At 35.8% G+C, this 18,712-nt stretch overlaps 1 protein-coding gene across 1 annotated transcript in view; it reads right to left on the reverse strand.

The window, feature by feature from the left end:
* The window catches only part of pex7 (peroxisomal biogenesis factor 7), a 40,001-nt gene that overhangs the window by 5,507 nt on the left and 15,782 nt on the right, over window positions 1–18,712 (reverse strand). Inside the window, exons 6-9 of the mRNA XM_046836822.1 lie at window positions 17,426–17,532; window positions 16,989–17,102; window positions 14,344–14,399; window positions 5,396–5,495 (exon numbers count right to left, since the gene is read on the reverse strand). Coding sequence (XP_046692778.1) covers window positions 5,396–5,495; window positions 14,344–14,399; window positions 16,989–17,102; window positions 17,426–17,532 — 377 coding nt within the window. The remainder of the gene's footprint in view (window positions 1–5,395; window positions 5,496–14,343; window positions 14,400–16,988; window positions 17,103–17,425; window positions 17,533–18,712) is intronic.

Consider the following 18,712-nt stretch of genomic DNA (forward strand, 5'->3'; position numbering starts at 1 on the left):
GAAATCTCCAACTAGTGAAGAACACCTTCAGCAAGTTTTACAAGAGGCACAGCCTCAGAGTATTTCAGCCTCAGAGAAAAGGATGCCAGGAGTGTGTAAACCTGTGATTCATCCTATGTTGGGATTTTTCAATGAAAATTAATGTTTAACATCTGAACATTTATAGATTTGTTTGGTCAGAGTAAATCTTTATCTTCTTGAGGCTGAATGAACATCCCGACAGCCACAGGAAAAAAAGCCTGGTAAGAAAAGTGGAGGTTGTTATAATAGCAAAGTGGGGACAGGTGCCTACAAACCTTTGGCCATATAGAATATATCAGGAAGTAAAAAAAAAGGTATACAGTATCTGGGAGCAGAAGGAGGAGATACTGTATTATGGTATGGGTGATAATGGTAAGGGGGTGGAAACAGACCGAGTGTAGTGGAACTGACAAGTGGGAGGCAGGAGAGTGTGACAATCAGGATGTATGCGATTGTGTGTAGGGGGATACAGCAGAGAAAACCTGTTAAGCTGTGCACTCTTGTCTGTAATGAACATCCCACTCCATTCACAGGCTTCCAGCAGCTGAACATGTGGAACATGTCTGATGTGGAACAGACAAAAAGAAAATCAACCACACACACATGCTGTATTCTTCTAAGCGTCATCCTATAATTTGGCTTGGGCTTCAAGCAGCATTTTTCTATTCTTTGTTTTCTTTTCATTGTATTATGTTTAGTGCTTCACCTTGATCTAACTTGATTTTTGTTTGTGAGCAAGATTGCACAATTCCACATATAATATCTGTGCATTATTGGTAATGCTTTGTCTCCTAAATGATTAAAAAACGAATAAACATGCATCTTATACTTGCAAACTTTTAGGGTCATTTCATATCTTTTTGTGCATTTTTGTTTTAAACATATGTAAAAGTGTGAGTTTTTGAAACCTGGCAACACAGAAAACCTTGTATTCCTCGCTACCTATTCATTAAAACTGCACATTTAAATCAATAAGCTAATTAAAAAATAAATGAAATAAAAAAAGGACTTGCAAAACCGCAGGATTCGGATGCATACACAAAACAGTTTGGGATGCATTATCTTCAGAAAAGCGTTTTCATATTTGGTTACGCCCCTAATTTATCTAATGAATGTGACCAGGAAGAAATCTGGACAATTCAGATTAGTAATAGCCAATGAAGACAAAAGATAGAGCTGAGATGTATAAAACATCAACCAGCTTTAGAAACTAGAATCTCCATTCTCCCTATAACACATCTGTATTATTAGGTTGTGCTTTCACTTCTTATCTAGGAATAACAAAACCACAACCGAAGCCAGCAAGATGGAGCATGTTACGCTTCATCTTATTTCATGCAAAGTGATAGGATTATTCAGATAATAAAGATTTTTTTTCTATGCTTATATGCTGCCATAAACCGTGCTATGTGTAATGCCAGTTGCATAAGGCTGCATTTCCAAAAAAATTGACAAAATCTGCAAAATGGTGTGTGATGTTCTGTTGGTATAAATTAATTGTATATTTGGAGTAATGCTTTTGAGATACACAGGCCAATCTTTTAATGCCAGAGCAGGATGTATTTTATTGTTAAAGCAGCATCAAGCCTGAAGCTCATGTTCAAAAAACCATTGAGTATTTGAATTTTCTTTTTTTAGCATAACTTTCTACACAGGAAAAGCATCCAATGAGCAACAGTTCTACAGGTAGAAACTACAGTAACTCTTTTAACAGCAGTCTTAACTTTACTAAAAGTCAAATATCTTACGTTTGATTTAAACACATTTTGAGAAATCAGTCGTTCCTTTTTATTTATGAGGATAAAAACTCAAACACGCAGCAATCCACCAATCAGGGTCGAGCGCATGCTCTGTTTTAAACCTGTTTTGATTACTGCTCGGTGTATCTACTTATCACCAACATACAGTTCAGTGTCGGTTCAACATTTAGAACATTTAGAGAGGAAGTATATGGAAGAGGAATAAATGATGGAAGAAACTCCAGACTCCAACTCGCCACAACACCCAACACTGTTGAAATAGTTGAAAACATGGTTATGGGCTCTTGTTCATTTGAATAGATATCGATCAGTGTTAGACTCATTAATATCTTTATAAAAGTCTTTTCACAAAACCTGAGTTGATTTAAGCAAACAGTCTTGTGACAAAAATGACAATAGCCATCGTAAATCACACTTTGGATACTTAGTACATTTGAAGGCAAATACTTTTTTAGATTTACTCAAGTGAAAAATAAAGGGAGCACTTTTATTAGAGTGATATATTACCTAGTGGATCTTCACTGTAACTCAAGAACATGGTTTGTGTTTTTTGTACGCCACTGCCAAATAGGCTACAATAACAGAAGAGTTCATCAGGTTCCTCTCCTGCCAGATAGGTACAGGAATCAGAAGCTACAGTGAGTATAGATTCACCCGAATGTTTTTCCAATCTTGACCTGACTTGAGGAATCTATGCCAAGGAGCTCTGTTGGCACATGGTGCCCCAAAACAAAAGACACCATTGTCGTTTTTTTCCATGTGTACATACATTTTCTTTATATGAACAAAATAGATCATTGTAAATAAACCTTGGAGACACTGGACCACTCTTTCAACTCTCAAGTTTCCATCTAAAGACTTTGATGCAGTGACCCACCTGAACAATACTCAAACTATTTCCATCATGTCCAAGTTTCACAGCAGGAGATGAATAAAAATGAGCCGGTAATATCGATCGTACTGAAAAGGCTTCAAAGCGGTACTGGAAGGGTGTGTGTTTGTGCAAAGTGGCGCTCTGGGCGGCTGATGAGTTGAGTTCGTGAGTGACGGTTCATTAAATGATCTGACTCCAGGCCTGTTTTTCATCATTGTGAGTGCTGGAGTCAGGCAGGGCCGTGTCCCCTGAGGCCTGGACCACACTGCTACACCAAAACACACTGTACTCTGCGATGGCTGGTACATCTATACCTGTGTGTGTGTGTGTGAGAGCAATTTTTTCCAGAATGTCACATGTATAATCACTAATTAAGCCTGGTTATTACTACACAAGCTGATTGGGATGCCGTGATGGAAACAATGATGCAGGTCTCAGAGATTAATAGCTGTTTGCTTTCAATAAACTGAGTCGGCCATGAAGACAAAAATATCGTCCACCACTGTGAAGATTAAAGTCAGTAAGAGAATGAACTGAGACGAGGTTACATATTACAAACGTATTTAACTAATATACGCCTACGTGTTTTCCGGAAAATGATTTGCAACCCATCATAAGTGCTGGAATAGAACGCTTACAGGAACAAGAGTAGGCTAGTCGAGTCATGCTGGGTATCAGAACACTGAACGCACATGGTAGAAATCACAACACTTGAAACCATTGCATAAAATAAAGTAGAAATTGAGACGCATGAGTGATGCTGGATATTCAGTTTTCCTCAACGTGACCTGTGCTGATATAAAACTAGACTCTTGAACGGTCACTTACAGTTTGTCAAAAGTCTTTTATGCTTTTCCAGAGACACATGAATGTTCCTTTAGTTTAAATGTAAGAAAGTAAAGATATACTTTGACCAAACGAATATATACAGTTGTGTTCAAAATTATTCAACCCCCACTGAAATTGATTGTTTTGGTCGGTTTGACATTGATTATGATCATTCAGTCATCCTGCTTACAATTAAATCAAAGAGGCACGTGTAGGTCAGACAAATATAACATAACATTTATAATGAAATAACCACAAATGTCTTTTCCTTTTACAGTTATAACAGCTTTTAAACGTGAAGCATAGCTTGACACAAGTGTCTTGCAGCGATCTACGGGTATCTTCGCCCATTCATCATGGGCAAAAGCCTTCAGTTCAGTCACATTCTTAGGCTTGCGCACTGCAACTGCTTTCTTTAAGTCCCACCAGAGGTTCTCAATCGGATTTAAGTCTGGTGACTGCGATGGCCACTTCAAAATGTTCCAGCCTTTAATCTGCAACCATGCTCTAGTGGACTTGGAGGTATGCTTGGGATCATGTCCTGTTGAAAGGTCCAACGTCTTCCAAGCCTCAGGTTTGTGACGGACTGCATCACATTGTCATCCAATATCTCCTGGTACTGAAGAGAATTCATGGTACCTTGCACACGCTGAAGCTTCCCAGTACCTGCAGAAGCAAAACAGCCCCAAAGCATGATTGACCCCCCGCCATGCTTCACAGTAGGCAAGGTGTTCTTTTCTTCATAGGCCTTGTTCTTCCTCCTCCAAACATAGCGTTGATCCATGGGCCCAAACAGTTCTAATTTTGTTTCATCAGTCCACAGAACACTATCCCAAAACTTCTGTGGTTTGTCCACATGACTTTTGGCATACTGCAGTCGACTCTTCTTATTCTTTGGGGACAGCAAGGTGCGCCTGGGAGTTCTGGCATGGAGGCCTTCATTACGCAGGGTGCGCCGTATTGTCTGAGCAGAAACTTCAGTACCCACATCTGACAAATCTTTTCTCAGTTCCTCAGCAGTCACACGGGACTTTTCTCCACTCTACGCTCAGGTAGCGCACAGCAGTCAAGTCAGCATCTTCTTTCTGCCACGACCAGGTAGCGTTTCAACAGTGCCCTTTGCCTTGAATTTGCGAATGATGCTTCCTATGGTGTCTCTTGGTATGTTTAACATCTTTGCAATCTTCTTATAGCCATTGCCCTTCCTGTGAAGAGTAATCACCTGTTCTCTTGTCTTCCTGGACCATTCTCTTGACCTCACCATGTTTGTAACCACACCAGTAAATGTCTAGAAGGAGCTGAGTATCACAGTCATTTTAAAGCTGCCTAATTGGTGCTTATTAGGCTTTATTGCTGCTCCCTGATATCCACAGGTGTTTTCAATACCTGATTGAAAACACTTCATTGAACCTCTGTTCTTCAGAGTGGTAGTCTTTAAGGGGTTGAATAATTATGTCAATGAAGAATTCACAAAAGAAACATTTACTACTGTATTACAAAACTAATTGATGTCATTTTAGTTGCATATGGTTCTTTAAGAAGTCCTTGTAGGATTTCATTCTGAATACAATTACAAATGTACACTAAATTCCCTAAAACCATTTACAGCATTGGGGTTGAATAATTTTGAACACAACTGTAAGTGTACAGATGTTCAACTTCATTTTCATTGAAAAAGCCAAAAGTGTTCTTCAACCAGTCGATGATTTATTTTCTGGCCTTGTGATCCATTTAGCTTTAAGTAATAATCATGGACAAAAGAAAAGAAATAAACACTTAAAATATATCAGCCTGTGTGTGATGAATCTACTGTATATAAAATACAAGTTTCACTTTTTCTATTGAATTACTCAAATAAATCCACTTTTTAATGATATTCTAATTAATTGTGATGCACCTGTATTTTGAGTACCTGGTTGGGGATGTGCAGGTTAAAGTCCAGGCCACACACGAACTCGGAGTGATGCTCCATGGTGTCGAGCAGCGGCGGAGTCCTGGAGAAATCCCAGATCCTGCAGATGGAGAAGCAATCACGCTAATTGAGCGCTCGTTTTTCTTTCTCAGCGACGAGCCGACCGGCTCAAAGCCCTGACGCAGCCCTGGCTCAACGTGCCTGCTCTCATCTATTCAGCAAATACGATTAAATCACCTCGCTGGTCCTGGCAAAACGTTAGGCGAGCATTAATACTAAGGTTGCCATAGAGCTGGAGCTAACATATTAATTATAAAGGATTTAAGACTGTGGCATGATGGTCTTTTAGAAAAAGCTGTCAGAATGAATTAAGGATAATAGATGAATGAAAGAAAGTGGTGGTGCATTGTAGGTTGTTATGCTTACAAATTACTATTGATCTGATATACAGATAATAGAGCAAAAAAAAGCTGTGTGTCAAACAAGTTGATCACAAACTGATTTAGATTCACTGCTTTTATCTTTAGGAAACCGTTTTCATGAAAATTGTTGCTTATGCAAGCCAGCATTCCAATACTGTTACTAACAGAAGTAAGTTCAAATATAAATCTTTATAACTAGCATGTGATCTTTAGTGGTGTCTGTACTAAAGTAACTTACACTTGTTTTAAGTGTCATTTGCGTTTTGGTCAATTTTTTACTTTAGCTGAGCCATTTTCTTTATTACACACAACACCTTTTTGTTGACAATGATGCCAGTGGACTTTTATCTTCCTCTTCATCTATACTCCATATAGAGCTATGTAGCAACACTTTAGGATCAATGTGATTGCTGTGAAGAGTTAAAGCCGGGATCTTGGATATAGACTGTAATTAGTGTGGACGGTTTGCTTGGATTTGCGATGAACAGTTTTCATTCCATCAGTAAACAGCTAATGAATTAGGATAGAACTATAATGAATAGACATTCAGTGTCACCCAGATGAGTATGAGTTCCCTTTTGTGTCTGGTTCATCTCAAAGTTTTTTTCAGGTAGTTTTTTCCTCATTATTTTTCAGGTAGTTTTTTCTCATTATGGAAAAAATTTGTAGGGATTCATTTATAGGGATGAACTTAAAGGAACTAGTTTATAAAGCAAATATTTTGCAATCTATCCCTATAGCTGCTTTGAGACAATTTCCATTGTTAAAAGCGCTCTACAAATCAAAGTGAATTGAACTGAAATCAGCGTTCACATTCATCCCAAAGATGTTCAGTATTGATGATATCAGAGCTCTATAGCAGCCCACTTAAGATCTTCCTCTCCAAAGCATGTTAACCAGATCTTTAAGGAGATCACTTTATGCACAGGGGCATCGCCATGCAGGAACAGGTTTGGGTTTCTGTTCAAGTAAATGCAAAATTGTATTATACCACATCAAGACTTCCTGTACAATTGAGCGTTGTGGTAAAAGTTTGGAAAAGAACCACATAAAGCAGGAAAGGTCAGGTGACCCAATACTTTTTTCAATATAGTGTATCTGGTCTGAATTTCAACAGGTCCCTTTGGGAAAAGAAATCCCATCTCACCTGAATGAAAGTACTGCATGTTTACAGTCCAAGTAATAAACTGGGGAGAATTACAACCATGCTGTCATTCAACAAAGAACAATGTCTAATCTTTGGCATAGCATTACATAATATAAAGACATGTAAAGAAAGTGTTTCCAGCATCAAGACTTTATAATGGTCAGTAGGTTTTCGCTCACTGTTGATTCTTTAGGACTGAGAGGCTGCGGTTGTTTCGGTTTTTCTCCGGATCATAAATAAATCTTTTTTTTTTTATCTTATTAATGTTAAAAGGAAAAAAAAAGGGTATGGACAGAAACTTCAAACTGTTTAAACAACATAGAATTATAGCTGAATACAGAGTGACAGCTTATTTCCAACATTTCCTAATTACATCAAGTGAAATGAATGTTTTTTTATGTGACATTAACCGATATGGTGAAAATGCTGATTTTGAAGATGAATTTGACGAGCTGGACAATATGAAATATAACAAAAAATGGCACAAGGTGTTAACACCAACTGCTCCAATATTAGTGGAAACACTGAGGCACATAAATCCCACATAAACAATTTCTGTCTCTCTTAAATCTTTTTCTTATTTAGGACAGAATTCTGGATCGAACATATATAAAATAACTAAAAAAATTGATGATTTTTATCCAATTATCACATCAGCTGTAATTTGGTCAATGCTGGCAAATGACCAGGGTACATAGCTGAGATAATCCAGGACTAGTTGTGCTTCGTCTCTGGCTGTTATTCGCCTACGTGTCCTGCATTAAAATGTTATAAAAACGTACACCTAGCTGTGGATTGACCCTGACAAAGTATGTGATAAAAGCCACAAACTTGTCACACGAACATGAATGGCAAAATAGTTTTTACTTCAAATTGTAAATAAAAAAGTTAAAAGTTGTTGTCAAATAAGATGAATGAATAGTTTCCGTATGCATTATGTTATAGGTAAATAATTATTCCCAGCTCATACTTTTGCCAAATGCAATATCAGTAGCTTAACAAAATAATCCACCAATATTACAGGGCACACTGGATCTGTTTCCTTAGTTTTCACGTTTTCCATGACAGGTGAAATTCTATTATTTGAAACTTAACCAAACAATCCTTTCTACTACACACATAAATGTACGTCACCAGCTTTGAAGAAAAAAATCAGCACATTTTCTTAATATCCATGTGTCGACAAAGACACAAGAACCAATTTCCGTTCCTCATTAACTCTTCAATAATGCAAAATTGACCCTCTGAAACCGACCCTGTGTAAACATCCCGGTTTCTATGGCTAAGCCCCAACACGGCTGCTCCTGTGGGCAGTTTATTGTGACAGGAATAGGAAGCGTTATCGCTGGTAAATATGAAGACCTCGTTCTTTTGAAAGCAGTTTTCGGCTAAGCAAACAGCACAGTGTGTGTGACAGCAGGTGCCTCTCACGCTCTTGTGCATGTCATCTTTTACAAATGAATACAGGTCGGCCCGAACGTGTTCACGTCGCATTACAGAGGAGGAACAAAAGATTTTCCTACGTGTACAAAATCTGATTTATTGCCTCAGCAAGATTACTGTGACCTACTATGCATTTTAAACTGCAATTTGGCTGTAACACGCATATGTGTTAAGTAAAACTAATAAGAATGCAGATAACAGAATCAGCTTCTTAAACTTATTACTGAAATTACAATGGAAAAGTAGCCAAAAATCAAGTAAAGGATATTACATCATACAAAATTTGCATCATTTTTACATAAGCAGTTTCATAAAACAGAAGAAATCTGCATGAAATTAAATACACGAGCAAAATATTTCAACCTGTATTTGAATCCTTGTACACAAGTCACATTTCAACTTGGATGATTGCATGATGTACATCTCTCTGAACGTGGTGAAAATGCATGCGATTTACTTTCAATACGACCAAGTTTTCATCCGTGTCCTCCTTTTATTCTTTTTTCAAGCATAAAAGATGTAAAGTTTTTGTACTTGTCACACGTAATTTACAGCACGGTGACATTTTTCCTTCACATTTCCTTGTTGATTTCTTTTTGAACTTTTGATTTTTGTCGTAACCTCATCTGTACAAACCCTTGCGAATGAACTGATACTAGAGAAACAATAATATACTAGAATAATTATGTTTAACTTATTCCCGAATTACAGCAGGAAGTACTGTCAGAGCTGCTGTTACAGATGATTCATAAACTCCTACTGACTAATTAGAATTGAGAGTTTAGCAGCAGGTGGTATAACTGAGTTTGAGAAATACACTGCCATTATTCATGAAACTATTAGGGTCCATTTACGTTGGAACCAAAAATATATATTTTTTTTATATAATCAATATTACTACTACTACTACTAATATTATTATTATTATTAAAAGAGGAAGAAGAAGAGGAAGAAAAAGACAATTATTGTGTGTTAAAATGTTACTATTATTTTGCTTAGAGTTAAACTGGTGATAAAACTGGTGCCTGAAAGTTCACAGTAAAAGAAAATGTTTTTTGTCCTCAGTCTTTGGACCTGTCTTTGGTGTATATGTAGTGTGTGTGTGTGTGTGTGTGTGTGTGTGTGTGTGTGTGTGTGTGTGCAGCTGCTTGAACAAATACAACAAAACAATAATGATCGTAGCGGAGCTGACTAGCCGGTCTGAACACTCTGAGACAAACACACTGACCTGCTCCTGAATGCCCAAGGCAACGATTACTGCACTACAGCCAAATGATGTTCCTATAAAAGGCCTGTCATTGCAATTAACGATCTGCTAGCACACAGTTGGCATCGTTTCAAAAAGAGGCATGGGCTGGGTTTCCAGGTACAGGTTAATCCCAATGACTAAATGACATCGCCAGTAAGGACTCTCCATTAGAAATGTTCTTTGTAAATCACACAGCATTAGTTTGGTCTTTAAGCTTTATGGAAAAACACCCTGACAAAAGGCACATTATTGATCTAAATTAAGAAAGAGGGACTGAATCTGCAGATATTCAGCTGAATCTTTTTTTTCATTTATCTATCCATTGAAATAATGTTTTTGAGGTGAACTTCTGACCATTGCCTTTAATTTTGCCTTCTTCTGAGGTAACAACCTCAGGAGAGATCATGAATAATTCAAGAGCAACTAGATGACTTTTATTGGGCTATTTCTCGTGGACATTAGGGCGGGTGTCTTTTCATTCTGAAATACGTACTAATGTCTGGAGAATAGAGAGTTTTCCTGGAATTTAAATAACTTGAAGCGGAAAACCGTCTGGCTGTCAACTGAAGGCCACTCGCTAAAGCTCAGGATGGTTCCACATGAACAGCCTAAAGATCCATGATGTTATTGTGGAGAACCACGAAAATAAATTCTGACTTTAATTAATATAAACAGTTTGGCACAATGACTTAGGGCTGCAATTGCCATGAAAAGTTTAGCATCGGTGAACAGCTGATAACCGCAACAAAGATGGAACTATAATGAATGGAGTCTGTTTTGAGTCTGGTTCCTCTCAAAAATGTTTCCTCATCGCATCTCAGAGAGTTTTTCCTGGTCACTGCTGCAAATGGCTTGCTCATTAAGGACAAAATGATAAGGACTGCTTTCTGGAGTAACTCTGGTGATATCTTTGAGCTAGAAATGCATCGAGGCCATCTTTCTCAGGCTGAAGACGAGTACAATTGTTTTTGGAACTGATACCAAGAATGAAATGAATGCGTAATCAACATAGTATTATTCAGTCAGATTGTATCATGGAACCACTGCTTATGTCGGATGCTGCAGTTTATTGTTAGCAATGAACTCAAAGCTCTGTTTTTTTATTTATTTATAATGTTATGTGATTTAAACTAATATTTAATGATAGGACGTCTGAACTGTTTGCTCATAGTGCAAGACCTTGGCAAGCAAATATAAATGATGTGTGTCTCAGTGCTTACACACTGTAAGTTTCTCTTCACACTTGCCTTTACTACTCCATATTTAAAAACACTTTCTACACACACAATTCATGGCAACTTAGTTGGTGTTAGTGACCATGATCACTGGCTTTGAATGCTCACTTCAAATCACACTCACACTGTTTAAATAAGATGTTCTATGGCTACAAATAGTAATAAAATGTAAAAAAAAAAAAAAAGCATTGGGTATGGATGCAGAGCCTGTAGAATCCAGACTTCTAACAGTATGTTCATCACAGTGGTCACCGTATACACACAGCGTGTGTGTGACTCAGTAATGCACGGCCATACACTATATCAGTCCGCATTGATATAACGTGCCGCATTACGTATTCTACTGCTAAAAATACTCACTGTTAAACATAAAACAAACCTGGAAAATTCTCAGCCTTGAATCCATCAACGCTGCGTTCAAAAAGCTGTTCTGAGAAACTGTTATTTCATACTGTAAATGTATTCCCACACACATATGTCAGCTGTACAAGCTACACAGAATGGGTGCAATAGCCTGAAGCCAAAAGTGCTCACAATGAGAAACCATCTGTTTTTATATAAACACTACTTTATATTTTAAATATGAAATACTCAAATATGAAATGCAACCCATTTCAAAACTATGAATTAACACGTGGAATTATACACATGACAAAAAAGTGTGAAACAACTCAAAAATATTTCATATTGTAGGTTCTTCAAAGTAGCCACCTTTTGCTTAGATTACTGCTTTGCACACTCTTGGCATTCTCTTGATGCCTACTTTGAAAAACCTACAATATGACATATTTTCAGTTCACTTTTTTGTTATGTATATAATTCCACATGTGTTAATTCATAGTTTTGATGCCTTTAGTGTGAATCTACAATTTTCATAGTCATGAAAATAAAGAAAACTCTTTGAATGAGCAGGTGTGTCCAAACTTTTGGTCTGTACTGTATATATAATATATATAAACTTTTGGTCTGTACTGTATATATATATATATATATATATATATATATATATATATATATATATATATATATATATATACATATATATATATATATATAAATAAATAAAAATTATATAATCATATAAGCAAATAAAACATAGAATTGGGGTAATTATTATGTGGATTTATATACAGTAGAATATAGTGTCACTATACAGTAGAAGATAAAAAAAAAATTTAACAGTTGGTTAATCAACATTATGTATTTTTTGGCACTTTCCTAATTATTGATTGGATGATATCGATTGCACTCAGTGGATATTTTCACAGAGCACAATTTGCAGTCTGCTTTCTATGCCATCATTAATTGTGTAACACAGTCAACTCCAAATATATTGGACAGGCAGAGCCCTACAGTGAGAACAACTGGGCTTGTAAAATAAAAATAAGATGATACACTACATGGACAAAAAATTGTGGACACCTGACCATAAGATTCATGTGCTTTATAAACATCTCATTTCACGTTTTGCTCGCATTAACCTCCACTCTTCTGGGAAGATGTCCCACTAGATTATGGAGTGTGGCTATGGAGATTTGTGTAAGATTCATTCAGCCAAATGGGTGTTTGTTGCACGACAAATTGATCTACAAACTGAGTGAATTCCAGGTTAAAAAAAATTCCATCCAAACCGACAGCGTGAAGCTCTTCAGAATCTGCACAGTATAAGGTACTATTTTGAAATGTTAATGTTACAAGTTGTTAAAACACTTTTCTCCATTGACATTGGAAAAACGTTTTTTCTTTGCAATTTATGCCACAAATATTTTAGCACTGTTTTCTATGGGGAAATGTTTAAAACATGAATTATTAATAAGTAAACAATGTGGGCATGTGTGTGTTTGTGTGTGCTGGCAAGCTTCTCTGCATAATTTCCTGTAAACCCAGAAGCCAATTTCTCACGCCACTTTGAGCTCTGCTTATGACTCGTACTACCTTCTAGGTCCAGATTATAAACATGTATTATCTAAATTAAACGATTTCTGTGGAAGATTAAATGCAAATAAAAAACCCTTTTCTTTTTAAGACTACTTTTTCACTGCATCACTGCACTCATTACATACACAATTCGTTTAAAAGAATTATCCATCTATAACATCACTGACATTCTCTGAATCTACATGTGGATCATTTGATCATTGACTTTTGTCTCTAAACTTCTATATCACTATATATTTACACTGCGCACACATGATTAGTTTTAATAGTATGGGATATCTACAGAAACACCATTTCAACTAATGTAATCAAACCAAGAACGCATTTTCAATTTACTCAATGGCAGTAACTGAGGTTTCCAACTATGTAATAATCCCAGGCCAGGCCACAATAACGATCTGTAATCAGAAAACGGTTCTGTGTGGCTGAGTAACAGTGAAACGTTATAGCAATAAAATCTCTCACTGGCTTCAGGTGTAAATATGAGTCCATGTGCATTAAGAACACATGATTGAAATAAACCGATCGAGTCCGAAATAACATTGGTATATTTTACAGCTCCATTAGACTGTAAGACCACCGACTCTTCCACCCTCGCAGAGTTTACTTCGTAATTTATCCACACACTACACACTGGGATATATCTGTGTTTAGATCAGCAAATGTCCGACTAGCAATGTAAATGTAAGAAATATGAGAAAATGTTATGTACATATGTAAATGAGATTTGCATATGCACATAACATTTTCTCCTTTTAACTAGGATTTCGATCGATTTAATTAAATTTAATTTTATTTGTATAGAGCTTTTAACAATGGACTTTGTCTCAAAGCAGCATTGCAGAAATAAAGCGGTTACAAAATGAGTATAGCATCTATAAGTCCGTTCCTTATAAAGTTTATCACCAATGAGTGAGCTAGTGCTGACCGTAGCAAGGAGAAACTCCCTGAGATGGTAAGAGGAAGAAACCCTGAGAGGAACCAGACTCCATATGGAACCCATCCTCATCTGGATTGCACTGAATGTCCATTCATTACAGTTCCATCATTGTTGAGGTGTGCTGCTCAATGATCGCTTAAATGCAAAACTAATCATGCAACCTGTGGGCCTAAGCCACTGTAAAATTAATTACAAAAAATTAATTATTAAATGTATTTTTTGCCTTAATTTTACTGTCAGGTTACATTACACATTTTTTTGTGTTATTATATTTATTGTTTACTTATATTTGTACCTAAATTACATACATATATATATATATATATATATATATATATATATATATATATATATATATATATATATATATATATATATTTTTTTTTTTAAAACAATGCATTGTAAGGTGAATATTAAATATTACATTATTTATATTAAATACCAATATATTCATTGGTTCAATGCAACAACAAATTTGAGATATATTTATAAAAAAAAAATAAATAAAAAATATCATGAGACTTTAAATAAATTGGCTTATAAATCATAGACACTGTTTTGCTATTCGCTTTACCTGACTGTGAAGTCGTAGGAGCAGGATGCCAACACGGTCTTGCAAAATGGTGAGAACTGTGAAAGTCAAAAGAGAGAATAAATAACAGCTGTATAAAAAAATACACTGCTGCATAAACAAAACATATTGCAATAAATGATATGAATTTGCATATGCACTGATTTGCTGCATCATCACTTTCTGACTATAATCAATCTGTTGCTTTTTACTATGTACCAACCCCGTCTGCACCTCCTGTCCTATCAATCAGCAGAAAAGGACCACCACAGTAAATGGACCATTCTCAACACAGACACGAACATCGCTCTGTACAGTGTATTTAACACTAAATGTTGTCCCAAAGGAGCTTTACAGAAATCTAAATGTAAATTTAAATTCTTAATGAATTGGGACAGTGGCTCTACCAGAGGTCAATGTTAGGATGTGGTAGCTCAGTGGTTAAGGCATTGTACTCTTGATCAAAAGGTCACAAGTTTAAAACCCAGCACCATAAAGCTGCCACTGCTGGTCGCTTGAGCAAGGCCCTTAACTCTCAACTGCTTAGTTTTAAGTCGCTCTGGATAAGTCTGCCAAATGCCATAAATGTAAACGTAGAGGTTATCTTTAACATTGTAAAATAAAAATAGAATAAAAAAATAAGCAAATACAAATTTATAATAATAATAAAAATAATAACAGTAAAACAAAAATTTTACAATAGAACAAAAATAAAAACTTTTTAATAATAATTTTTAATAAATGTTTTAAATAAAAGTTGAATAAAATAATTAGGCAAATAAAAATGAATAATATTAAAAATAATAACAATAAAAAAATTACAATAGAATAAAAAAATATAATAAAACAACAGTATCGATAATAAAATAATAAATTTTCTAATTTACACGAAAATGTAATAAAAAAATTACAATTGAAATAAAAGTAAAAGAATGCGACATAAAATTGACAATAAAAAAAATAAAAATAAAGAATAAAAAAAAATAAGAAGGAAAACTGAAATTTAAAAATACATTTTTTTTTAAACTCATAAAAAAAAGATAAATTAAATTAGATAAATTAGATATAAAATAAATTAGAATCAAATAAAAAGAGATCAGATTTACTGTGGAGCATAGTCATTTTTTATTTCTCGAACACCACAAATCAACTAACTGCACAATGTACTGCATGTTTCGCTTGATTTAACTGCTTATCAACACTGATGAGAGGCTTCTAATGTGGGAATCTATAGTGATTAACGGGCTGAAATAACACGCAGACAACTTCAAACTAAAATGCCTAGACAACTAGAGCGACCTATTTACTGACAGTTAGGTCATTTCCTAATCAGCCATATTATTTATTGCATTTTTATTAAAGGGGTTTTAGATCCCAGTGCACAGAGCTGTAGAAGATGATGGAAGGGGTTAAAAAAACAATATAAACTGCTATATGTTTTGAACTTTTGTGACATGGAGGCAAGTATGTTAGTATATTTATATTTATGATGGCGTTTGGTAGACACCCTTATCTAGAGAGAAATCTCTCATTTATACAACTCAGTTTATGATTAAGGGCCTTGCTTAAGGGCCCAGAACAGGCAGCTTGGTGGTGCTGAGATTGAACTCAAGACCATTCGATCAGTAGTCCAACATCTTAACCACTGAGGTGTCACTTCCTTGTCAGAAGTTATGTCAGACATTTCCTCAATCTAATATTCTAAAGTGTTGGTCTTCAACTGGGGGGTGACGGCGGTACTGCAGGGGGTCTGTTAATTAATGTTTAATTAAAAGGATTTTTTGTTGAGAAAATCAAACATGGTTAAAAACATCAACAATGAAATATTTAATTTCAAAATTATTATAATAAATACCTTAAAGTTTAGAAAAATTAAAGGTGAAGTTCATGTGAATGTATAATAGTCCACCCAGATTTTAATTGCAAAATATAAATTATAATGCACAAATCTATTAAAATATACATACAGTGATGCATGTACAACAACAGCATAGTTATAATAGTCTTAACATAATTAAAACCAGCGTGATGTAATGTTATGTTTGGCACATTTTGTATCAGGGGTCCCTGACCTGAAAAACGTTGAAGACCCCTGCTCTATAGTAACAGTTATTTTATTATAACGATGACTATGAGAAATATTGGAATTCGTTAATTGAAGATATATGTACTTGTGTGAATTTTTTGTCAGTGTGAAACTATCTACAGTTACACGCTATTATTTTACACTGAGAACAGGGACACTTTATCTTACACACACACGGTCACATCACGAGTATAACCTGTGCTTGTAAACTTTGCCAAGCCATATGCATTAATCGAGAACATTTCTCGAACACAATGTGACAGTGTTGGCATGATGGCGTGATTGAGAGTCACATTACATGCTAAGAAGGTAAAATTGAGAAATGATGCCTGGTATCACTTAGTGGAGTATGCCAGTGCCTCGGAATGACAAATCTATGAACTAAATATAGATTTAAACTATCCTGTATAGGGTAAAAATGCTGGTGTGATCATTTACCAGAGTTTCCCCTGCAACAGCCTGACCTTATTATCGTAATTAGGTTGTTTAGTGTAACTTTTTCAAAGTAAAAAATCAACAGATTCAACAGCACCACCGTATAAAACGAGTCACTTGACGTTACCTTTACTCTCCGGATGGCGTAGGAATGGCCCGCCATTTGAGTTACAGGCTGGCGGACGTTGCGCAGATCCCAAACACACACGCTGCAGTCGACGGCTCCCGTCGCCAACACATTCTGTAAGGCAAACATTTCGAGAATACAAATAGATGATGAAGTCTAGATGGTCAGAAAGAGTTTCATCAGGCATCCCAGAAGTAGTAGCGCAATCAAAGATATGCAACCTTCCTCTATCGTAAAATGTTTCTTCGCACAAAATAACAAAATAAGTTCTGAAAATTCGTAATCCGTAGGTTTGATGACTCCGTAATTAAAATGATTACTTTAAAAATTATATAAAACAATGAATTACAATGAAATTCAATTACTTAAGTAATGAATTATGAACCTAATTGATTATTCATAAGGTATTTCATGTATGTGTGTCATTTTCTTGTCACCTGATCATATTTGCACCAATCGCAGCTAAGGATCTCGGCTTTGTGTGCGGGAATTGCTAGTCGACACGAGCCGGCTTTCACGTCCCAAACTCTTAGCGTGCCATCTCCTGGAAACACAGAAAAACGAGTATTATGGAAAAAAAAAAACGTTGCTTCCAATAATTCTTGCAAAAATTATTCCACATGCAAAATATCAGTAATCTACGGGTTGACCGTTCGTGATTTGGCAGAATTCACGCATTAAACCAATCAGAACCTGAAAACTGTCTACAGACTTGGAAATGAAGTCAGCACCTATTACTGTTGTAACATGAAGCATATAAAGTGTTTACCAGGGCAAATCCATACATCGTCACCAGACATCTTTCACGCAAGTAGAAGTAAAAATCATGTTTTAATAGACTCTGGTAATAGTTGAAGTAATGACTACACTTTTTCACTCAAGTTAAAGAAGTTTGTCTTGAGTAAAAAGTAGCCATAACTCACTGGTAACTGGACCTCACATCATATTAATATATTAATACAAAAGGCTGAACATCCACCAAATAGAACACAAGCAGAGAAAAGATGATGATGATCAGGAAGGTCTCTGTTCTTAGTCATGTTTACATCATTGACTCTCTCTGTCTTATCAAGGTTAACTCCATACTTCTTGCTGCCTTCTGCCTTGAGTGTTTTTTCAGCTTCGTAAACTAGTCTACGCCTGTGGTATGTGAGAGCCAGGAAATGATACACCAGTGGTAGATTGCAAAGGCTGTGCAATGACAAGAAATAGGATGATGGGCTAAAAATGGTGCCCGATTAAAAGAAAAACTATTGATCATGTCACCAAACAGATTACAATTAAAGCCTGGTTTGAAATTTAAAAAGTACAGATATTTGTGTAAAAAAATTTAGAGTGAGAGTTAAAAGTTGAAAAATAAATAGTGAAGCAAAGTACTGATACCAGAAAAAATCTACTTATGTATTTGTACTTCATTACTTCCCACCACTGATCATCACCATCATCATCAAGGTCATTACAAGTGAATAATCTGCAATCATAAACACAAACATGGGTGTTGGTCGAAAAATCACATATGAGGAACAACTGAATTGAAGAAAACTATGACATTACAACAAAACCAAGACTCATGAATGTACAAACAAACTAAACGGGCACCAAACTGGAAACAAGCTGGCACAATCCGGAAACAAAACCGATCACACGGCAGGGGTGGAGACTCCAATAAGCTGTAATAAATGGACATTCGGTGCCACCAAGATGAGGACGGGTTTCCTTTTGAG

The sequence above is a fragment of the Silurus meridionalis genome, chromosome 23 (genome assembly GCF_014805685.1).
Source record: "Silurus meridionalis isolate SWU-2019-XX chromosome 23, ASM1480568v1, whole genome shotgun sequence".
Taxonomy (NCBI): Eukaryota; Metazoa; Chordata; class Actinopteri; order Siluriformes; family Siluridae; genus Silurus; species Silurus meridionalis.